Here is a 25,459-nt window from a genome sequence, read left to right on the forward strand (position 1 = left end):
TTAAAAAGATGAAAGGCAATATTCCTGTGGCAAAATGAAAGTGGAATATTTTAGTATGCATTATGAAATAATCCACTAAAATACACTATCATAAATAATTCAATTAACTTTTCATAAAAAATCATTTCATTAAACCTTATATTCAAAGGAATACACTAGGTAACTAGAAATAAAAGAAAGAAAAATAAAAAATAAAATGGAACAAAAGGTACCTGAAAATTTTTTTCAAAATAAGCAACATCCATCCTGAATAAAAATGATCCATAAAACCTCAGATCAAAACCAAAAGTGAACCAATTCATTGAACTTATAAAGTTTAACCTCATTTCCCATTATATCTTTTTTAGAAGAGGCAAGCAAACAAATGGATTGACCTGAAATGAGATTATCACTTTTCAGCTATCTTCATTCATTTAGGGTAAGCAATAATGTTTTATGGGTGTTTTTATATAACTATGGGGGCATAGCATTATTTCAAACTGAGGGACCAAAAGCAAAAAAGGAAAAGAAACAGGACTTCTCTCCCACCCAGCATTATCTAACAATTTTGGAAGAGAAACAAATTAGAAAATTAGTAAAAAACAACTAGCCTTGAGGTCCTAGATAACGAAATTATGTTCAGAGGGTTGTGTGTGTGTGGGGGGGGGGGATAGAAAACAGGCCAAAACTTCCTTTTTAGACAAAGTTAGGAAGTTGGAATTCAAATCCAGTATTTAAGGCACTTAAATCTTGGTACTTTCATTGAAAACTATTCTAGTTGAGAATTGATTGCAGTGATTTCTAAAGCTGCACATAAGGCATTTTCATGTCAACGAAACAGCAGTAATAACTCAAGTTTGTATGTAGTACTGCATCAATCCTATAATTCACTGATAAATCAAATCATTGTCATCAACTACTAATCTCTTAGGATCATTAATTATGTTATGGCACAGGTAAGTAATATGTTAATCTGTCCTTTGATTTTGCTTGAAGATTTTACACCACTGAAAATTCATAGTTCTTAAACATATAATTACAGGAAAAAGATTAATGCAAATTATGTGAATGCAAACAACTGAAACAAAAAATTTAATGATGAGTAGCAGTTGAAAGGGAAGGGTATAAACACACACACAATATAAACTTAAATTCAGCATTCAAAAAAATGTTACATCTGAAAATGGCCTATCAGGCCCTGCACATCAGCCTTTAGATTAAATATTGGTATATGAGAAACATTATATACATATTCACTGGAAAATATATTACTTACCGTACAGCTGCAAAGATATTGTCACCCAGTGGCCTAAAAATACAATCTATGGATGCAGAATTCGAGGCAACAAAAACAGGGCTGCCCTTTGGTGTATCTCTGAAATATTAATTTTTGGTTATTCTCATTTTAACTATATAAGGGAATGACACAAAAATTAACAAAAAGTATTAAAAAAAAAAAACTGTATGGGATTCTGTATTCCTTTAATTTGAAAGAATTTTCCAAATAAGCATTTAGCAGAAAGTGAAGAAAGGTAAAGTAATGTAATGCAAAGAAAATTTCTTTGCCACCCTATATCTGTTCTCTTTTTTCCACCCTATATCTATATATAATTAATAATACCTATACAGACACTCCCCAACTTATGGAAATTCAACTTTACGTAAGTTTTTGCCGGCCAGTGCAAACTTAAAAAAAATCGTGGCAATGTATTTTGCATCCCGCAGGAATAAATGGAGGTATTGTGAAAACATAGCAATGTGAACTCAGTAACATATTGTTCTTTTTTGGTAATTTATTCCAAAACTTCGGAAGTTGAAATTTTCGCTACATAACTAAACTATTTATCTCTCTAAAAAGTCATTTTTATAATGGAGCACTACCCTTTCATCGTTCTCATATGTTCCATTATAAGAATCAATTTTGAATGCCTTTGTTGATATTTTTCTGAAGAACATTTTTAGAGATCACAACCATAAAACAATAAAAACAATTTGTACTTTCTGGTTTATTGGGCTTTTCTGTTAATGCAGTTTATTATAAATGGGTAATAGTGAAATTATAGTAATCTTATAATACCGTGATAAATCTGACTAAAAAATGAATAGCAAATGCTTAAAAAATGGTACTCACCTTGTATAAATCTGCAATAAATTTATTGGTAGATTGTGGCTAAATTTAGGTTGGAAGAAGCATTAAAAATGAATGTATGTCGGAATTGTGCTGCGAGTTCACTATGGTAAGGGAGAACTATGCGAGCATTTGTCTTGTTACTGTGTCTGGTGGGGTTATTAATATGGTTTTTAACGGTGGATATTGTGTGTTGGATGAGTTGAAGGGGGGTAGCTCCTGGCTATGAATTTATCAGTAAGGTATTGAAGTTCATTGTGTAGATTGTTTTGTGAAGAGCTGAATTCGATAGCGTTGTAGATTTGGTTGTGCAGGACAGCTTTTTTGGTACTAAGGGGATGATGTGAAGTGAAATGTAGATATTTACCGGTGTGCGTGTTTTTTCTGAAAATCTTGGTATTTAAATTTGTGTCTGTTGTATAAATAGTGAGATTAAGAAAATTAATCTGGTTGTCCGTAGTGATTTCGAGGGTAAGGTTTAGCCTGTAATGTATTGTATTGAAATTTAAAAAAAGATTGTCTATGGTTGTTCTGTTGCCTATTATTAGGATATCATCGGCGTAGTGTATGTAAAATTTAGTTTCAGAAAGGAAAGGTTGTAAAATTTGGTTTTCAATAGTGGCAAGATAAATTTCAGAAAGGGGGGCAGAAATGCCTAAACTCATTGGTAAACTGAATGTTTGTCGATAAATTTTATTATTAAATCTAAAATATCTAGCGTCTAGTAAAAGAGTGGTAAGTTCAAGGATGTGGTCAACTGAAAGAGGTACGTTTCGTTAAAGTGTCATCAGCTGTTAGAAGTACGCGTAATGCTTGTAGGGTGAAAGGAATATGCACATTAGTGTATAGGGATATGACGTCAAAAGAAGCTAATACGTCTTCGTCGGATATGGTGGTGTTGCTGATTTTTTGGAATGCTTGGTTGGGATTATTAATTTTGAATGTAGAGAATCGAGTGAGTGGGGATATAATTTTGACAAGGAAGGTGGATAAATTAGCAAAAGCTGATTTACTAAAAGAAACGATAGGTCTTAGTGGGTGGCCAGGTTTGTGTAACTTGGTTATTCCGAACATGTGGGGCAGAATGTTGTTGCGAATACCTATCTGTTGTAATGTAAAGAGGTTGATTTCTTTGTTCTGTCTGAGTTTTCTGAGAATTGTGTCAAGTTTATTTTTAAGTTCTGTAATGTTGTGGTTGCTGTCATTTGTATATGTATCTTGGTCAGCTAAAATTAATTCCATTTTTTCTGTGTAGGTGTTCTTGTCCAGGATAACGATTGTGTCTCCTTTGTCAGCTTTTTGGATGATGATATTTGGGGTTTTGCTTTGTCTTTGTAAATCCGAGAGTTGTTTTTTTTTGTTAGGGAGATATGTGAGTTTAGAATTTATTATCCTGTTAGACTGGTCTTCTCTTTTTTTCATTTTTTTCGTTCGCGTCCTTTAACCTCTTTATGACAACCAAGGATTGGAGATCTGCACTTCTACTTCCTTGCACTCATTTTAAAATCTGTTTAAAATATTTTCACCCCATTCTCTGCCTTAGTTCTTTTTAATGCTTCTTCCAACCTAAATTTAGCCACCAATCTACCAATAAATTTATTGCAGATTTATGCAAGGTGAGTACCATTTTTTAAGCATTTGCTATTCATTTTTTAGTCAGATTTATCACGGTATTATAAGATTACTATAATTTCACTATTGTCAAACTTATAAGATATTTTAACGTCATAATCAACACCTTATCTGCACCGGATCAATACCTTTTATATATTTCTAATCTCATCTCTGATGCTCTTAGACATGCCTGATAGGAAAATACAACTCTTCCAAGCGCTTATCAAATATTTCTCCAACAAATTACACATAGCTTTCCTACAAAAATGCTGATATCACAACGTCATCCCCAAATTTGCCCGCATTTTTCCCAAAAATAACTAAAAAATACCCACATATCACACACCGCACGTCAATCGCGATCATACGTGAAGAACTTAAGAAAAGATTTAACAAAAAACACCAACTTTTAAACTGTATACACCAATTACGATTCTTTCTCAAAAGAGACATGCCACCGGACGCCTGGATTGAATATATTAACCACAACAATATACGTATCAACGCCACCATCCAACACATAGCACAAAAACACCTCAAAAAATGGAACACACACACATCCAAAACCCCCCCCAAAAATCTCCACCGTTAACCTCTCTTCAAAATCCTTTACCCCTTCCGAACTCTCCGGCCTAGAATTTGGCTTCAATTTTTACATTAAAGAACAACACTATCCAAAAAAGATTGTATAATCGAACTCCAGTCTAAACTCGATAAGTGGCGACTTATACACCAGTCTAACAGGATAATAAATTCTAAACTCACATTCCTCCCTAACATAAAAAAACAACAACTCTCGGATTTACAAAGACTAAGCAAAATCACAAATATCATCATCCAAAAAGCTGACAAAGGAGACACAATCGTTATCCTGGACAAGAACACCTACACAGAAAAAAATGGAATTAATTTTAGCCGACCAAGATACATATACAAATGACAGCAACCACAACATTACAAAACTTAAAAATAAACTTGATACAATTCTCAGAAAACTCAGACAGAACAAAGAAACCAACCTCTTTACATTACAACAGATAGGTATTTGCAACAACATTCTGCCCCACATGTTTGGAATAACCAAGTTACACAAACCTGGCCACCCACTAAGACCTATCGTTTCTTTTAGTAGATCAGCTGGCAGCACCTCCGTAGCCAGGTAGGCAGGAGTGGCAGTGCGTAGCACACGCTTCTTGATTAGACTGGGGTTCAAGCCCGTGACCACCAAATATGGAGGATGTGGAAAGGTCAGGGAATGACCACCGCATATCCCCGGAGCAATATGGCCTTAGTTGCTAATGCTCCTAAAAACCAAATAACAAACAACAACAAGTAGATCAGCTTTTGCTAATTTATCAACCTTCCTTGTCAAAATTATATCCCCACTCACTCGATTCTCTACATTCAAAATTAATAATCCCAACCAAGCATTCCAAAAAATCAGCAACACCACCATATCCGACGAAGACGTATTAGCTTCTTTTGACGTCATATCCCTATACACTAATGTGCATATTCCTTTCACCCTACAAGCATTACGCGTACTTCTAACAGCTGGTGACACTTTAACAAAACGTACCTCTTTCATTTGACCACATCCTTGAACTTACCACTCTTTTACTAGACGCTAGATATTTTAGATTTAATAATAAAATCTATTGACAAACATTCAGTTTACCAATGGGTTTAGGCATTTCTGCTCCCTTTTCTGAAATTTATCTCACCACTATTGAAACCAAATTTTACAACCTTTCCCTTCTGAAATTAAATTATACATATGCTACGCCGATGATATCCTAATAACAGGCAACAGAACAACCATAGACAATCTTTTTTTAAAATTCAATACAATACATGATAGGCTAAACCTTACCCTCGAAATCGCTACGGACAACCAGATTAATTTTCTTAATCTCACTATTTATACAACAGACACAAATTTAAATACCAAGATTTTCAGAAAAAACATGCATACCGGTAAATATATACATTTCACTTCACATCATCCCCTTAGTACCAAAAAAGCCGTCCTACACAACCAAATCTACAATGCTATCAAATTCAGCTCTTCACAAAACGATCTACACAATGAACTTCAATGCCTTACTGATAAATTCATAGCCAGGAGCTACCCCCCCTCAACTCATCCAACACACAATATCTACCGTTAAAAACAATATTAATAACCCCACCAGACACAGTAACAAGACAAATACTCGCATAGTTCTCCCTTACCATAGTGAACTCGCAGCACAATTCTGACGTACAGTCAAAGATACCGACGTCTCCCTCACCTTCTCTACTTACAATAAACTAGGTTCCGTATTTAATTCTTATAAAGATACACACAAATATCCCATCGATGGTCTCAATAATATAATATATCTCATAAAATGCCAACCAAACTGCAACACCTGTTACATCGGCAGCACTACCACCAAATTCGGTTCCTCTACAACTTCCAATACCCGCGCATACTACCACTTCAACAGTTTCAGGACAAGTCAATTCTGCACTGAGTTAACAACCCACGCTCAAACCCACAACCACACCCTCCTTGTTGACTCTGCTATCACTATTATTAAACTTAGATCGAGCTACAGAATTTTTCAATATGAAGCCCTCACCATCGAATGGTACCGACACCATTCCAATCTCAATATTATTAACGCTAAACTTCCCTTCAACCTCTCACCGGCTTAGAACCTCTCGCCGCAAAAGTTCCCAAGTATCAAAAAGAGCATCACGAGAGTATAGATAAACTTTAAATACAACACGTGCTCACTTCTCTCCCATTTGCCAACTGATGACGGTTTATTCAACGAAAGTCTCTCGTAACGACTATTGGTACCACCGGTCTTCTCTTTTTTTCATTTTTTCATTCGCGTCCTTTAACCTCTTTATGACAACCAAGGATTGGAGATCTGCACTTCTACTTCCTTGCGCTCATTTTAAAATCTGTTTAAAATATTTTCACCCCATTCTCTGCCTTAGTTCTTTTTAATGCTTCTTCCAACCTAAATTTAGCCACCATCTACCAATAAATTTATTGCAGATTTATACAAGGTGAATACCGTTTTTTAAGCATTTGCTTTCATTTTTTAGTATAAATGGGTAGTAAAGTTGATCTTATTGCATTTGCGATAATCCCGATAACTGGAATTGTTGAAATGTTTCCCCCTTCACCGAAATCTTCAATCATATAAAAAACAAATACATTTTCTCTTCATTCCTATTTACTTATTACAATGATGACGGGAAAGTGACCGACGAAAAGTGCAAGTGGTAGAAATGAAACAAAATTGATTTAGAAATGAAGATGAAAATGATTAAGAAGTACGAAGCAGGACAAAGTTTGTCATCTACTGAACGGGAATTAGGTCTAGCTGCTTCAACCATAAATGCTATTTTAAAGGACAGTGCGCGTGTAAAAGAATATGTTAAATTATCAAGACATGTTCATCATTTTACGATCAACAGTGATCACAAAACAGCATTCGGGTGCTATATCAAAGATAGAAAAGCTATTAATATTATGGGTAGAAAATCAGATTCAGAAGTGAGCACCCCTGAGTCTAATGGCCATTCAAGCAAAAGCAACAAATATTTATGAAGATATTAAGAATAAAGTATGCCGAACCTCAAGCCAAGTTCGTGGCAAGCAACGGGTGGTTTTATAGGTACAAGTATCGCGCTGGTTTCCACGTTAAAGTATGCAGTGAAGTCGTCAGTGCCAATTTTGCAGCAGCAGAGAAATTTTGTGATGCGTTGGAAAAAAACCAGTCTAAATTTCTACAGCCCTCAACCTCTGCAGTGGTGGCGTACTTATCAGTTGGAGATGTTGATTCTGGCAATGATGCTCGAAAGGTAAAACTTGCTAACGTTATGCCTGTCCCCTCCCTTTTTTTTTGTAATTTTACCTACAAATGAGATAAAAAAAAATTGAATACATAATTCTATTTATATGTTCATTAAACATTTCTTTTTTGCTTCAATCAAATTCAGTGTGCATAGTTGTGAGTGCTGCATAAGCCTTTAGGGAAATTCCGACTTACGTAAAACTCGACTTACATAGAGTTCAGCAGAATGCAACCCTTACGTAAGTCGGGGAGTGCCTTTATATAGTCTATAATCTATATATAATTAATAATCTATAATACCTATATATAATCTATAATATCTACATACAATTTATAATCTATAAATGCATATTTATAGTGTCTGTGATGGCAGCTTTCGAGTTATTCCATAATTCATCTGTATTTAGCCTCTTAAACTGTCACAGTCCCCTGTCCAGAAATTGAAATCTTGCCTTTCCCTTTAACAACCAAGATCTCACTTGTCACCCTAGCACTCCACGATCACTCTCAGCTAATGTTCCTGTACTGTCAACCTTATAATACCATCTCAACTGCATGCTATGATCAGGTCAAAATACAAATTCATGCCTCTATTACTTTGCGTATAAAGATAATCATCTAGTTTATTTAAATATTTTGCTCTCCATGTTCAGTTCCCAAGTGTTTCAATCAATAACAGGCATATCAAAATCCCCCATAACAAGGAACTTGTGATTTCTTGCCCTTCCCATCTGCATAGAATTTCATTGTCCTTCAGTCTTCTTGTCTGTAACATATTCCCACTCTCACTTTCCTTATGCTTTCTACCACCTCACAGACATATAGATGGCACATGTTAGTTCTGAATATGGGAATGCTCTTTCTAACACAAGCTATTTTTGATAAGTAATATAATCCCCCATCTCTTCTCTCCTTCCAAACTATACTTTTCATGTGCCATAGTAAAACTCATGGTCTCCTATTTCTGTATGATACAAAGTTTCCATTAAACATACTACATCCACATTAGCTGTCCCAGCCAAGAGCTGAAATGCACTCATTTTATTAGCAACATGCCTAACATTGCTACAAGCATAGTTCAGTCTAAGTACAAAAGTACTTGGTCTGAACCGTGCATGTGCTTTTCACTATACACTGCCAAGGACTCACATCTGTTGCGTATGGGCTTAGCACACCCAGGGTCCTGAGCTGGATATTATCATTCTTCTCTTCCTACTACTTTTGACTCTCTCTCTCTCTCTCAAGGTGACTCGGGATTTTTTTTTTTTTGGCTGGTACAGCATAAGCCTCAGGCTTCCTTGCACCACATAGCTAATAATAATAATAATAATAATAATAATATACCGCTTAATGTTTTAAGTTTCTGTTCTAGCTTCAGCTTCTCATTAATTTTAAATATCATCATTCCCCACATGCCATTCTAAAGTCAGAAGATTCATTTGCTTATGCAGCCTCATACATACACCATTGACATGTGTGCAGGTGTTAATTTGATTTCTGAAGCCCCTGCTGTTTTATTGGCTATTGATTATTGTTAACATTCACTGTTTCTTATTCACTTTACTTTTCCTACTGACAAAGTTGATTAGATCTTCACTAGACAGTTGTTTCACCTGTGCTTCCAACAGCTCTTTCATCTCTCCTTCAAGTAAATTTTATAATCCTTCTCCTATAACATTCATAGTAAGATTAACATTCATCCATATATCTCTCCTCTAATGACAGAAAGGCCTTGAAAATTGCCAACAATTCTGGCCACAGTTTCTTCCAGGAACAGTTCAATGTTATCTTTAACTTTGTCATATGATCATATGATACTTTAAGGTTCTGTGGCTGTTAGGGTACTAAAATCTTTCCAGTAATCCCAAACAGTTACAGAAGGATCATCATCTTGGTGCCTCCGTAGCCAGGTGGGCAGGAGTGGCAGTGCGTAGCACACGCTTCATGATTAGACCGGGGTTCGAGCCCGTAACCACCAAATATGGAGGATGCGGAAAGGTCAGGGAATGACCACCGCATATCCCTGGAGCAATATGGCCTTAGTTGCTAATGCTCCTAAAAACTAAACAACAAACAAACAGAAGGATCAACCTCAATTCCTTCCAAGGAGAAATGCTGTTAATATTTTTAGGAAAAAAATGAAAATTGAACTCACTAATGGAAAAGTGTCACCATAACCAAAAATCTTTTAAGAGAATATAAATCAAGATGGATTACAGGAAAGTAAATTCATAAAATCAAATTAATAAAATTAATAAATAAAACAGGTGATTAATGTTACATACAACAACTTATATACATACAACTTATTATTAAACAGTTATTAATTTCATCAATTTAATACTATTACAATATCAATTTTTATGTAGTCTTTTTACATTTTAATAATTTTATATCATCAATAATTTACTGAAGATGAACAACTCACCTCATAAGCAATACCTAGTTGGCAAACAGTGAAATTGGAGTGCAAAACAAAAACTGAAATTGGAAAAACTGGTGAATATAAAGGAAACATTGAATCAGAGAATATGCAAATGGAAGGGATCATGATTGGCAAGGGATACTGGTATACAGAATCAAATGGAGGTCAAATAAATGGCTTTGACCCAACAATCAGAGAATATGCAAATGGAAAGGATCATGATTGGCAAGGGATACTGGTATACAGAATCAAATGGAGGTCAAATAAATGGCTTTGACCCAACAACAAACTGATTAAAAAAAAATATATATATATATATATTTATATGAAGGGTCAGCCACATGATAAGGGAAGTGTTAATAATGTCACTGTTATGACAGCAATGTAACTGTGCTTTGGGCTTTATCCTTTTTGTAATGGCACAGGATTTAAAAATGAAATGCTTTAATCTCATGAAAAAAAAAAGTTTTACATGATAATGTTTTTACAGAAAAACAGAAACAAGCACATTCCAGGATCATAGTAAGCACTTGACTGATAGATGGCAAACATTCATAAAATATCTTATAATATTTATTAACACTGTTGATAATTATTATTATTCTTAACTTTCTAAAAGTTTATTCCTTACTTGGATAATCTAATATAATCTCTAATAATACTCATATAATTTAACTCATATGAGTTAAATTCTACTTTTTGGCATATTATTCTTAATCATAAATTCTCCATATAAGTTGAGCCCCCCCCCCTTTTTTATAGCATCTTATGTATCTTGCCAAGTGATGTATAACAAAACCCTGTCTACTTTTTAATTAAATTATTTCTACTCTTTCATTTAAAAGTTCATATTATTTCATTTTAATACACTGCAAGGTAAATTGTAAATAGAGCAGCATGTGCACACAGTACTTTCTTATGTAGAAGGTCATAAAACCCAAGACCTATAAGAATAAGTGAGGACACGACATTGTGTGTGTACTAGGAGGGTATGATTATATAACCAAACCATTCCTTTTGTTTGCTGAAAACCTACCAACTTACATGCCTAAATATGAATATGGAAGTGTATTTGCTATAACACTTACATATTCATGTCACTTTCAAAGAACTTGAAAAATAAACCAGAAACAACTCCTAATGAACTGTTTTCATGTGGTGATATTACTGGGTTTTAAAAGGTCGGCAACAATGTATATTTGTATAAAATATATATGCAATAAACTGTAAATATGCTGGCATTAATTCATGTCTTTATAACCATAAGCACATGCCTTTAATTTAAGTTTATACTTGCCATATAAATCTACTTTGAAATTTTATACAATTTTTTTTAGTGTTTCAAAAGTTGACTTATATGCTTAATATAATAAATCAAGTTTAATTGGTTGTTACAATTTCTGTGATAAATATTTAAGGACAACAGAAAAGTTTATATATTCCAACAACTTGCCTGAAGTAACCAATGTGGTAATGTGCACTACCATCTTTCTTCATCACAGTTTGGAATTCAGGAGGATCGTAATAATATCTCCAATGGCAAAGCAATTCAGGTGAACTATCAGTGATTTTTCCTGCCAGAATGTCAAAGGGTCCAACTAGATGAAGTCCAAGATGATTTATCAAAGCATCTAGACAAATAACAAAGTCAAAATATGCAATAATCAGTTATAGCTTTCTTTCTATACTAAATATACTGTCCTACCAAAATAGAGAATGGTTCACTTTTAACACTGATGATGCCAGTTATCCTGCAATGGCATGGATTTGATTAGGTATGCACTGATGTCCTTGGCAATGTCATTCCATTCCATTTCAAGAATCACTTCAGATCCATTAGATTTGTTTGTTGCCAAGTCCTGTCTCAGATGTGTCATTCCAGATGATCCCACACATTCTTAATGGGATTCATGTCTGATATCTATATGGATTATGACAAATTATTTTTAGAACAAGATATTGAGAACCGATATCCATGCATGATTTTAAAATTTTTTTCTTAACTTTAATTTTCATTATTTGATTTTTTTTAAACTTTTGTTACTTGAATTTACTGAAGGTTTACAAAACAGTATTGCCAATAAACTGAACTAAGTTTTCTCTCTCTCTCTCAGAGACTTTCTTAATTTATTTTTTATCATTATTTCATGAATTTATTGACAGCTCATAAAACCACACACTGTGATAAGCACTTGTTCTCTTCTCTCTCTCTCTCTCACTCTCTCCCACCTGTTCTGTTTACAATAATCTAGTTTTCTCCTTAAGTAACAGAAGTTTCTTTCTACCATCACTTGTTTGGAGATGATAAGAATTGTATTGTATTATGCTAAAATTACTGTTGCAAACTGGTAATCAAAACAAGCAGTACACTTTAATGAAGTTAATTTAGAATTACATTTTACATTAAATTACTTAATATTTTGGCAGCTGATCATACATTTTACCAAAAGTATACTTCGAGTAGTATGCTATATTTAACTAAATGTACTGTATAAATTAAACATGTTATATTTAACTTGCTTAACAACTTAACATATATATTATAAATAAAAGCTATAAATATTTCATTCTTACACATTTTACTTTCAAAAGGTGATTTTAAGTAAGGAGTACACAAGATCAAAAGACAAGTATATAAACTGAATCTCCCAAAACAAACATTGAAAATTTTTCTTTCATACGATCAAAAGTTAGCAGAACAGGAGCTCATTTTAATCACTTTTTTTTGTGTGATGGGGATAATATGGAGAATTGGATTTTTTTTTTTTTAATGTAGAAAAAGTTTACTTCCTTTCAATATTTAGCAATTCAAAATACTAAAGCAGTGTTGCAATGTATCTACGACGGTGTCAGCACTGGATCTGAATGATATACGAAGGGATGGCAGTTAAAACATGTCACAACATATTTTAACTGCATCAAATGGAGGCTCTTGGACATGGTATATATATTGAAACAATATTTTCATACAGGATGTGTACTTGCAATGAAGTTCATTAGTGGAACCGATGTAATAGGCAGGGCCTATTTAATAAGGTTTGGCATAAGCCCACTGGTGACAAGTTCAGATTAGCATTTTGTTCACTGGAATTCTTGATTCAATGAATGCTCATAACAAATTTTCAAGAAGGTTCTGCATTTTTCATTCTTTCTTTATGAGTTTGGGCAAGCTGATTCTGAATATAATCTTACCTTTTTGCATAGCATCAGTGGTTTTCCCAGAAATGAAAGGAAAAGTAAATATGCAATAATATTATATCAGATTTATTAACAATCTGTATCTGTACTTCTGTACAGAGTGCAGTATTAATCTTTGCTACAAATAAACAAGCTAAATTTGTCAATTTCAAAAATTAAAAAGTAGAAACTATCCTTAGGCTAATCCAAAAAAAAAAAAAAAAACCCATTAAATATAATACATTTGAACACCTTTGTCACATTGATCACAAAAGTGGTCAGTGTGATCATTCTGAACCAAGAACCAGATATAGCTGCCCATCATAGCTTTGTCCCATCTTCCTTGGTACTTCTCCATTGACTCTGTTTCTTGATGGTATATCTCTCTCTCTCTCCATGTTTATTACTAACACCACCCAGATTTGGTCTGAAAATAATCCATATGAAAGTGCAAGTAATAGTCTTGCACTTTCATACTTCATACTTCACTGATACTCTGAATGCCATATTTCTGTAATTTTCTATCAACTTGTCAACTATGCTCTGTTTCAGCCAAAGCTGATACCACTGAGAAAGGTAGTACAGCATTTTATCAGCCAACAAACAGCATAATGTAATAATACACCCATATCCATGGCCATGTAGCATATCACAGTTTGCTTGTTTTTTCCACTATTTTCTGCCAACATATAATATAAATTTAAAAATATAAATATAAATTGAAATATAAATTTAAATCTATCTATAAGTATATATTTAAAATATTATATTAATGATAAGTTATCAACTATAATTTTTGACCAGTACTAAATTAAGAAAAAAAAAAAATTGTGCGTGAGTTTTGAATACAGTACTGCATTCTTTTTTGAGATCAATGAGAAAGACATGAATCCATCCTTATTTAAAGTGATATCACAAGTCTGCCATCACTTTTAGATAAAGACAGATATAAAATCAAATAAATAAAGAAAAAAATGTCTAATTTCTATTGAGCCAGTTCTTCCATAAAAATAACTTCTTCTTATTCTCCCTTTAAGCATGCTGCTTGTTGGGTTTAGGCTATATCTTTCCACCTATTGTACAAAGACTACTGTACAAATTGGAGCAGAATGGCATTAAGGGTAAGTTGCTACAATGGATAAAAGGATGGTTGAGTGGGAGAAGACAGAGGGTGATAATCAATGGGTGCTGCTCTTCGTGGACTAATGTTATTAGTGGAGTCCCATAGGGTTTGGTGTTGGGTCCACTGTTGTTTTGTATATTTATCAATGATATTGATGAAGGTATATCAGGCTTAGTGTCGAAGTTTGCAGATGATACAAAGGTTGGCAGGGTTGTTAATGACGGTAAGCCAACCGGGCTAGCCGGGTGGGTAAAGTGCCTACCTGGCAACCCAAAGGTCGCGGGTTTGAATCCCTCCTCGGGCTTGGATCAAAGTACTGCTTGTTAGTTAGTTTGTTATTTGGTTTTTAGGAGCATTAGCAACTAAGGCCATATTGCTCCGGGATATGTGGTGGTCATTCCCTGACCTTTCCGCATCCTCCGTATTTGGTGGTGACGGGCTCGAACTCCGGTCTAATCAAGAAGCGTGTGCTACACACTGCTGCTCCTTCCCACCTGGCTAGGGAGGCGCCCTCAAAGTACTGCAAAAACCTTGGGAGGTGTATTATGGCCACAAAAGTCAATGTGCCAACAACTACCAAAAAAAATGACAGTAATGGCAGTGTGCTACTGCAACAGGATCTAGAAAATTTGGGCAGATGGGCTAAGAAGTGGCAACTGAAGTTTAACCTTGACAAATGCAAAGTACTGCATATGGGTAAAAATAACCCCAGAGAAACGTACCAACTGTGTGGTACTACACTTAAGGTGGTAGAAAATGAAAAAGACCTGGGAGTAATTGTGCAGTCAGATATGAAGTTTTCTGAGCAATGCAGACAGGCTGCCAGGGCAGGTCATGGGGTTTTGTCAATGGTATATAGGAATTTTGCTAGCAGGGATTTGATTTGGTAGTTGTTGGCGCATCGGCTTCTGTGGCCATATTGCACCTCCCAAGGTTTTTGCAGTACTTTGATCCAAGCCCGAGGCGGGAATCGAACCCGCGACCTTTGGGTTGCCGGGCAGGTACTTTACCCACTCGGCTAGCCCGGTCGGCTTGCTAGCAGGGAAAAGGAGGTGATTGTCCATCTGTGTAAGGCAATGGTCAGGCCATGCCTTGAGTACTGTGTACAGGTCTACAGGCCTCACATTTTAGGAAGGATGTAGATTTGCTTGAGCGTGTACAGAGAAGGGCAACAAGATTGGTGAGGGGAATGAAGGGATCCTCTTACCAAGAGAGGCTTAGATTATGAACCTAAGGGGGCATAAATTCAAATTAAGAAAAGACAGATGTAGAATAGATGTGCGGAAATGTGCCTTTAGCCAGTGGGTGGTTAATTGCTAGAACAAACTCCCATCTGTCGTTGTGGAAGTTGATAGGTTAAATAAATTTAAGGAGGAACTGGACAGGCATTTGGAGGGAATGGTGTGATTTTTTTTTTTTTTTTTTTGGCTGATGCTGCATAAGTTCATACACTTGCTTTCTTGCATCACATGCCACTACTACTACTTCTACCTTTATCTTAGCCTTTCTCTACTTCACTTGGCAACAGATCCCCAGTTCTTTAATATTTTCTTTACTTGTCATTATGCATTCTGTTTATGTTTTCCCATCCTTTTTTTATTATACATTCACTCATTAAGAGACTGTATTTTACATTGTTTCCCGATTTCCTCACTTTATCTCTTAATGTTTTATTGGTGTCAATTTAAAATTATTTTAAGTTACCACTCTTAATTTCACTTTCACTCTTAAATGTTACCAAAAATGCCATTCACTCCAAAGTGAAACAAACACAAGGCATTTCACTCAGCATTAGTCATTCTGTCTTCCAGTTTTTGTGAAGCCAACATCTGCTTAACTTGTGGAACAATAAAAATGCCACCTTTCACTTCTGCATCAGACTATTTATTTTGGAAACATATACAGGCAGTTCTCGCTTTACGAGTTCCTGTGTTTACGAGTTTTTTTTTTTTTCAGGTACCAAGTATCAACAAAATCGAAAATATGAATATTAATTGCAAAAAATGAATGTAAAAAATTCATAAATACTGCATTTCAAACCACGCGTGTAGCTATACAGTACAGTGTATCCCGCTTTACGATATTAATCTGTTACCATCGTATCGTGAAAATATCATAATGTGAACCCAATAACGCATTGTTTCTTGGTAATTCATTCCACGACCTTGGAAGTTCAAATTTTTGCTATATAACTCCCTAAAAGGTCGTTTTTATAGTGTAAATTGTATTAGTTACCAATTCAAATCATTAAACGCACTAAACTTTCATCATTATCATATGTTCCGTTATAAGAACTAATTTTGAACGGCGTTGTTATATTTTTCTAAAGCACATTTCTGGAAGTCACGACCATAAAACAATAAAAACAATTTGCACTTTCTGGTTTATTGGGCTTTTCTGTTACTGCAAGCAATTATAAATGGGTAGTAAACTCGATGTTATTGCATTTGTAAAAATACTGATAGCCGGAATTGTGTGGGTTTTTACGTTATTATGGTGAAATGTGTTAGCCCTTTACTGAAATCTTCAATCGTATAAAAAGCATAAATAAATTTTCAGAATCTTCTCTTCGTTCTTTTTTTTTTTTTTTAAGCTTCATAAACTTGTTACTCTGCGCAAATCGTGTTAGTTGCAATTTGTGCATTCCGTTAAAAGATGCTTATGCATGCTATTGAAATTTATAAAGAAAAGAGAAGATTATCTTGGAAATAAACGCCTCTTGAAGTATTTCTGAAGGCGACTCCTTGTGCAACAAACCAACGAGTGCTGAGCCAATAATGAGTGTGATTTAGTCGATGATGATGATGATGATGAAGAATAAACATTCTTTAACATTTGTAAGTCATACATAATTTCTCTATTATTATAATTTGCTTGATTTTACAGATTACGTTTTCATTTCTTTGGATAAACCAATCATTGTTTAAACATAAACTAATTAGCTAACTAATTTTGTTGTTGATAACGTAACCCCTATTTTTAACATTATGTCTATGGGAAATAAATTCCTGCTTTACGAGCGCGCACTAGGAATGAATTAACTCGTAAAGTCGAGAACTACCTGTATTGTACATTGTGATTGCACAAAAGACTGTGAAGAGAATAATGAGTTTCTCTACATGCAGATGGAATAGGAAAGAAAGTGTGAATATCTTATTATGGGTGACTTCAATCTTTCCTTAATTCACTGGAATAAGTGAGAAGGAAACTCCCCACAAGGTACAAAATTTATAAACTGGATGATTATTATTTGTACCAGTATGTTAGAGAAAATACTAAAAATTCTAGACCTCACCATTACTTATAAATCAGATGACATCACAGGCCTTAAAGTACAAGAACCATTGGCAGGTAGTGATCACGCAGTCATTAGTTGGAAGATGAAGAAAGATGTTGCAGTAGTTGAAGGTAAAGGCATGGGTTTTAATTTCAGAAAAGGGAACTATGGCAGTTTAAGGCCCTACATGACAGCTATTAATTGAACAAATTGCAGAGGAAGGGCAAATACATTAGAATTATGGAATGCCTTTAAAGCAATAACCACAGAAGCAATGAATGCATATATACAAAATAGCAGCAGCAGGATGCTGAGATGGATATGGAGCTGGCTAGTCTAATAGAGTAGAAAAAGATAGCATGGGAAAGTTACATTGACAATAAGTGCTGAAGCCTACAACTGCTAAAAGTTGATCTGTAACAGTATTTTTACTGAATGTCTTTAAAGCCCTCTGACTAATTTGGTTTTCATCCAGGGTGTGGAATGAGGAGACCTTGATTGGACTTCTTTCCAGAGTAAATAACTGCATATTTAAACATGCTATGGCTATTTTCGTAGATTTCTCTGAAGGCTTTGACTCCCTTTGGTGTGACAGGTTTTTTGCTCCCCTCAGGGTTGCTCAATGCTCCTCACAATTCTACAATTTAACCTGCACCTACTTTCTCCACTGCTCTGTACAAGTCTGGTACTCAGCAACTTGGTCACACTGTCTCACAAGGATGCCCACAAGGTTCAGTGTTTGGTCTACTCATCTGGGATTTGGTTCTAGATGAGTGGCTTTCTGTTCAACTCCCAATGCTTCTAAAATCGCATATGCTGATGATCTAACACTTCTTGTCCTTGGTATTTCTCATTCCTCTTTGGAAAGTACTGCTAGTAACATCATGAATGATCTATGCTCTTGGTCGGTTATTAATAAACTTACCATGTCTTCCACCGAGACTAAGCTTCTTTATCTTAAGGGCAACCTTAACATTTCCAGGGCCCCGACTGTTAAACTTTTTGGTTGCTCTCTCTCCATGGTTGACTCACATAAATTTTTGGGTATTATTCTTGATCATAAGTTAAACTTTCAGAAACATGACCTACACCTTCATGATAAAACAGTTGAGTACTTCTATGCTTGTCCATCTGTTGCATCAATCCTGGGGTATTAACCAGTGTACACTTCAACATTTGTACAAAGTGGTGTTTTCTCTGATTTGTACCTATGGTGCCTGGTTCTGGTATACCAAAAAGGTTGCTATCCATGAAAAACTCTCCTCTATCCAAAGACTTATGCTCTTAATGATGAGTCGTTCCTTTTGCACTGCCTCGACAGCTGTTCTACAGGTTTTAAATGGTTGCCTACCTTTGGACCTTCACGATCACTTATCGAGGTTTTTGCTAATATCTGAGATAGGCCATTTCCGTTGACTTTTTAGACATAATTCCTAAAACTGGAAAAACTCATTGCTGGAACCAACTAGTCCAACTCTGGCAAGATTGGTGGTCTTCTTCTTCCAAAGGTATGGTCACAAGGAAGTTTATTCCATTTGTGTCCTTTGTCTTACAAAAGTCTGTTCTAAAATGGTTCTGTCCAAGTCTCCATACTCTTTTTCTTATAACTAGCCATGGTTCGCTTCATGCTAAACTAACTATGTTTAATCTGTCCGATTCTCTCCTCCATAGCTGTGGCAGCCTAGAAGACTGGCAGCATGTTCTATCTACCTGTCCATATTACTTGAATCGTCATCAATCTCTGTCTGATGTGTTTCAACCATTTTCTCCAGGCAATGAGTCATCTCTCTTGGACTCCAAAGAGAAATTTAATCTTCTGCAAGATTTTGCACAAAAAGCCTTCACCAGACATGGACAACTCACCACTAGTGATTCAATTCCAGGAACTACTCCTATTCTGGCTCCACCTGCGGTTCAGGCCATCACCTACATTGTCTCCATTTCATGATACATTTCATCACAACCACTGTCTTTAGATCAAGTACCATCTTCACCACCACCTTCGACTTGGACAGTTCCTAATCTTACTTTACAATGCTGAATGATCAGTGTTTTCCTGTCTTCTATCTCCTGCTGGCCTGATGCTGGTGCTGAGGCAGGATCATCTGCTGGCACAAGTTATCCTGTGTGGAATCTTTATCTCTTCTCTCTATCCCCTTTCAATTCATGTCTTTTCCTTTTGTCTGTCTATCAAGTGTGTTTACTTTTTATTCTTCTTCCTTTTTCTGCTATTCTTTCCTCTGTTTGTCATTGCTGATTGGTACCAGTAATTTTTTTTAATTTTTTTTTTTGATAGTTTGCTATCAATTCCTTATTTTTTCTTTTATATTATTTTTCTTAATTTCACATTCCTTTCACATTTTTATTACTTTATTTTTTTTTCTTTTATTTTATTTGCTTATTTTTTGAGTGATTTGCATTTTCAATATGTGACACTCAAGGTTTTCTGTAGTTCACGCTCAGCTGTAGTCCATCTCTTTGTGGCATAGACGGGTATCAGGATGCACCTGCCTGGTGCTTGTTGCTTCCTGGTATCAAAGTGGTCAGAAACAACTAAACAACAAAACAACACGTGAATAAACAAACATAGCACTACACACTGTTTCTGATATTCATAAACAAAATCAAAAAAGGGATAAAGGATGTGATTGGAATTTGGAGATAATATAAAGATTTAGAAAGTCATTAATGATCAGTGCCAAGCAGTGCTCCTTCAGGATCACTTGAACAGGCTTCAAAAATAGTCAGAAAAGTGGCAGCTAGATTTTAATGCAGCAAAATGCAAGGTTTTACACTTGGGTAACAGTAATCTCCAAAATAACTTTTATACACTTGGTGGGGTTGAAATAGAAACAGTAGAGGAAGAAAGAGATCTGAGATATGGGTTGATATGAAATTTTCTGAGCAATGTAAACAGGCAGCCAGGAAAGCCCATGGTGTTCTATCAATGATTTATCAAACAATGTCCAATTCACTTATACACTTGGTGGGAGGTCATAATTTCAGTGAATAAGGCAATTTTAAGACGATATTTGGAATACTGTGTCCAAGAATGGAAACCTCATCTCAAAAAAATACATTGAGCTTCTTGAAAGGGTTCAAAGATGGGCAAATCACACAGTGAGATTGGCAAAAAGTGCAACCATACAAGGAAAGACGTCAATTATGTGGGCTACAGAGCTTGGAAACTAGACACCTTAGAAGGGGATCTGATTAAGATTTATAAGACTCTGAGAGGAGGGGTTAGTAAAATGAATGAAGGTGGAATTTTCTCCCCTATAAAGAATTGTAGAACTAGGGGACATAAATTCAAATTACAGGGGAAGAGGTTTAAACTAGATTGTAGGACATTTTCTTGAAGCCAGTGAGTTGTTGATTACTGGAAGTGAGTGTTGATTATCTGCACAGGTAGCTGAGGTTGACAGTTTGAAGAAATTCAAGAATCAATTGGATAGTTACCTATGTGAGGAGGGAAGTGTATAATTTGTATTTTCTTATCTGCTTTTTTTTTTGGTCAGTGCAGCAAAAGCCTGAGGCTTCCTTGCACTATATGGCTAATACTAATACTATTTTATAATGTAATAGATTTATTTCCCTTTCAGGATATTTCCTCATTTCAAATGCATAGTTTCACACTGTTTTATGCTTGCTTAAGGTTTGTGTGATGTTTGAGGGGAAAGAGTTCATTTATCGTTTTTTATATTTTTCATGTTCCTAATATTGCATGGGTTGTGGTATCAATAACATATTCGTGCTATAATTCTTGAATGCATAGCAATAGTTAAGACAGAGCAGGCCTTATATCTTCTGAGTACATGAACACTATTTTTAAATATCTATATAATATCAGTGTACATACACCATAACACTTAAGAAGCTATGATGGTAGTTAGTGTGGGTAGCATTATTTGCTCTGTATCTCATATTGTGCTCTTTCTTCACAACGAGTTGCCATGGTATTGCACTACCTCGAATAAGTAACGCTTCACTAATAGAGAAGACTATTGTTACTTATTCTCAGTGAGTACCACCACCACCACCACCCTCAGTTTTGAAACGGAGCCATCTGGGTGGTGGTACTCACTGAGAATAAGTAACAATAGTCTTCTCTATTAGTGAAGCGTTACTTATTTGAGGTAGTGCAATACCACGGCAACTGGTTGTGAAGGAAGAGTACAATATGAGATACAGGGCAAATAATGCTACCCACACTAACTACCATCGTAGTTTCTTAAGAATTATCTATGGTGTATCTACACCGATACTATATAGATATTAAACTCTTAACTCTTAAAGTATTATCCCTTGTGAATTTAGTTATTTTTAAATATTATCATATAAACCTTTTGACATCTCTCATATTGTGTGATTACTTCATAACTGGGTTGTCATGTCTGCAATACCACAGTACCTGCCCACCCACAGATGGTAGGCCAATAGCTTTGAAATGGTGCCGTCTGGGTGGTGGTACTCACCGAGAATAAGTAACAATAGTCTTCTCTATTAGTGAAGCATTACTTATTCGAGGTAGTGCAATACCATGGCAACTCGTTGTGAAGGAAGCGCACAATATGAGATACAGAGCAAATAATGCTACCCACACTAGTTTCTTAAGAGTTATCTATGGTGTATCTACACTGATATTATATGGATATTAAACTCTTAACTCTTAAAGTATTATGCCTTGTGCATTTAATTATTTTTAAGCCATTTTTAAAGAAAATTACAAAATTTCAAATTTGGAAATTTTGACTGACAAAAAGATTCCTGTCATGCTGCACCCTCTATCAGTCTGATTTGGCATCATGCAATTTTTGTATATTCCCAAAGGTAAAACAGGATATGGAAGGAAAAACAATTTGAGTTAGTTCAAGAGGTCCAATCAAATGCAATGGTTTGCCCAAAAGCAATCACAAAAGAAGACAAAGACCTCCAAAAGTTTTTTGATCAGTAGCAGGTATGATGTAACAGATGTATGGTTGCAGGAGAGAGTATATTCAGGAATATTAACAATGAATTAACATTTATCACTGAATATAATTAATTTTTTTTCAAATTCAGTGAACGTTTTGATCAAACCTTATATATATTTGATTGCAATTAAGATAACTATGTTTTCAAAATTGCATTGTTTTCTATACTACTTTTCTTTTAGCTCAAAAATAAGTGAGTCAAATATATAAACTTAAAAATTTGTAATTTTTTTTTGCAATTATCTTCTTGAACCACTGATGTTTATTATTTCCTCCACAAGTATATATATATATTTATTAATTTGTGAGATATAATATATATATATATATATATATCTAACAAATGCTCACTTTCAGGGTGTTCTTCATTCAGAGTTTTACAGAATGTCCAAAATGAAAAGAAATCTTCAGGCATTTCAACCAGAAATTTCTCTTTGATTAGAGCATTTAAATCAGCTTGTGAACAAAGCTTCAACTTATTTTTCTCAGGTGAAACTGTACCCTCATCTTTCTTCCCTTTCTTTGTTTGGGTCTCTATAATTAACAAAAATACATCATGAAATAAACTGTATTACCATAACTTAGTACAAATGCAATATTATATTTAAATTTTAAAAAATTATATTAAAATATAAAGATCTTACAAATGTAATGATTTACTTAATTTTTTTTTCCAGTTTGTTTAATCCTGTGCTATGCATGTGGAGCTGTGGTGAAACCCTTCTACTATAAAACTATTTTATATATGAACAGAGAAAGGTCAGTCATTCTGAGACCTACAATACTTTGTTTCAAGACTGACCTTTCAGTGATATGGTATGATTCACAGTTTGATCTTGGGGAAAAACAATTGAGATATTTTCCAAATGTTTGGAGTGCCACTAGATTGGTCCACTGGCCAAAAAAAAAAACCAATCACTGCTGAGATTTCAGGCATCTCACACAAATACTAATCATTCATTGGGCATTTAAAATCCTATCTTTAAGATGAAGTTATCATGGAAGGCTGATGAGCATATCCACTGAGGTGTCACCTGATAACAGTTCTCCACTGTTTAGACAAAGCAAATTTTCCATTCTCATGTTCAAACTGATTAAAGGGAAACTTTGTTTTCAAAACTATTTAATGTTTCAAGAGGAAATATTACACATTATTTTAATGGAAATTTGTGAACTATATTTCATACTAATTAAATTGTATAAGCAGAGTTTTGAACAGTTTCAATCTTAGGAAATGCATTAATGATTATATACAGTAGAATCTGGATAAGAAATTCACGCATTAGAAGTTTTCCACTGTACTATGTTTGGTTTCTTAAGTTCCAATTTCACCTCTATATATTGTAATGTATTATTTTTCCACGTAAGAAGTTTCCCGGGTAAAACGTTTTCTTGCATAAAAAGTTCATGATAAAGAATACAGAGTATTATTATAATGATGTTACCCAGGGGTGGTGGTATCTGCCAAGAATCCACTGGCCAAGTGTTGCCTATTCGAGAATCCAGTGTTGAAGCGTTGCTTATTCTAGGTAGTTCAATATCAGGGCAACTTGTTGTGAAGCCATTCACAATATGAGATATCACAAAAAAGATGCCACCTACTTTGGTGATTTACTACGAACTAAAATTATGCTACGCACTAACTTGTTCAATTAGTCAATTTTCCGTAGTCTGATGCTTTCAGCCTTAAAACCTTTTTAGTATAAAAATTTTGATATAATGGAAGCGACATAATGCAATTGCTTTCATTGATATCCATAATTGGATAGCTTCGACCACGTGCAGCACAGTGAAACATTTGCTGTTAAGTTCTGATTTTTCTGAACAGTTCTGAATTACTTAGTGGATTGTTCTCTGTCTTATTGTAACTGTGACCTTTTAAGATATATTGAAACTCCAAAGGAGCTCATCCTTCCAACTTGGTAATGAGTTTAATGAACAGAACATTAAGCAATTAGAAATCCTCAGTTTAAAAATGTTTCCCATAGATAGAGTAAAATATTTATAAATTCTGAAATAGTACTTAAAAATGATCTTTAACTTATGTATGTGTATCTTTTCATTTTCATTTGTGTTGTTGTTGTTGTTGTTGTTATTTGGTTTTTAGGAGCATTAGCAACTAAGGCCATATTGCTCCGGGATATGCGGTGGTCATTCCCTGACCTTTCCGCATCCTCCGTATTTGGTGGTGACGGGCTCGAACCCCGGTCTAATCAAGAAGCGTGTGTTACGCACTGCTGCTGCTCCTTCCCACCTGGCTACGGAGGCGCCATTTTCATTTGTGTAGTTAATATTTCATACCCTTAGGTAATTTTCCCTTCTAAGAAATTTTCCCATATAAGAAGCTCTAAACATCCAGTCCCTTGGAAAACTTCTTATCTGGGGTCTACTGTATATGTAAAACTCAATGACAAGATCATGGGCAAACATATATTCAAGTACAATTTTCATACTGTATTATCAGATTATGCTTTTAAATTCCAGAATTTCTAAATTGATAACTTGAATACCATATGCACAACATTATCATAAAACATCAGTAGTCTATCATATCAACTTTTAACTGACTTAAGGCTTAATTGTAAGTTGAGATGAGCAGTTAGTCAAACTATTCAATAAATTTTTAGTCACATTTGCAAATACATTCATTGTTTTTTCCCCATTTTCATCCATCTTTTTCTATACAACATCCCAAATCTCTGTGGGCAGATTTTAATGAAATTTTATATATAGGTATTTTGGTCATCCCAAATTTCATTAAAATTCAACCGATAAAAATTCATGATCCTCCTCTGTAAAATATTGTTAGTTATACAAGGGAGCCTGCAAAATTTGACTATCTGACTACTTAGAAAGTTTGATGGTTCTACATTATAACTTAAATTTCACCAAGTGGATCATTC

The 25,459-nt window shown here is 34.7% G+C and overlaps 1 protein-coding gene across 3 annotated transcripts in view; it reads right to left on the reverse strand.

The window, feature by feature from the left end:
* Hpf1 (Histone PARylation factor 1) overlaps nt 1-25,459 on the reverse strand; it is a 56,981-nt gene that overhangs the window by 19,755 nt on the left and 11,767 nt on the right. For all 3 annotated transcript variants that reach the window (XM_090388123.1, XM_090388124.1, XM_090388125.1), the window contains exons 3-5: nt 22,908-23,090; nt 11,460-11,637; nt 1,256-1,354 (exon numbers count right to left, since the gene is read on the reverse strand). In XM_090388123.1, the coding sequence (XP_090244249.1) occupies nt 1,256-1,354; nt 11,460-11,637; nt 22,908-23,090 (460 nt within the window). The remainder of the gene's footprint in view (nt 1-1,255; nt 1,355-11,459; nt 11,638-22,907; nt 23,091-25,459) is intronic.

Source organism: Mastigoproctus giganteus, chromosome 13, assembly GCF_048544385.1.
Source record: "Mastigoproctus giganteus isolate SK-2022 chromosome 13, ASM4854438v1, whole genome shotgun sequence".
Classification (NCBI taxonomy): domain Eukaryota; kingdom Metazoa; phylum Arthropoda; class Arachnida; order Uropygi; family Thelyphonidae; genus Mastigoproctus; species Mastigoproctus giganteus.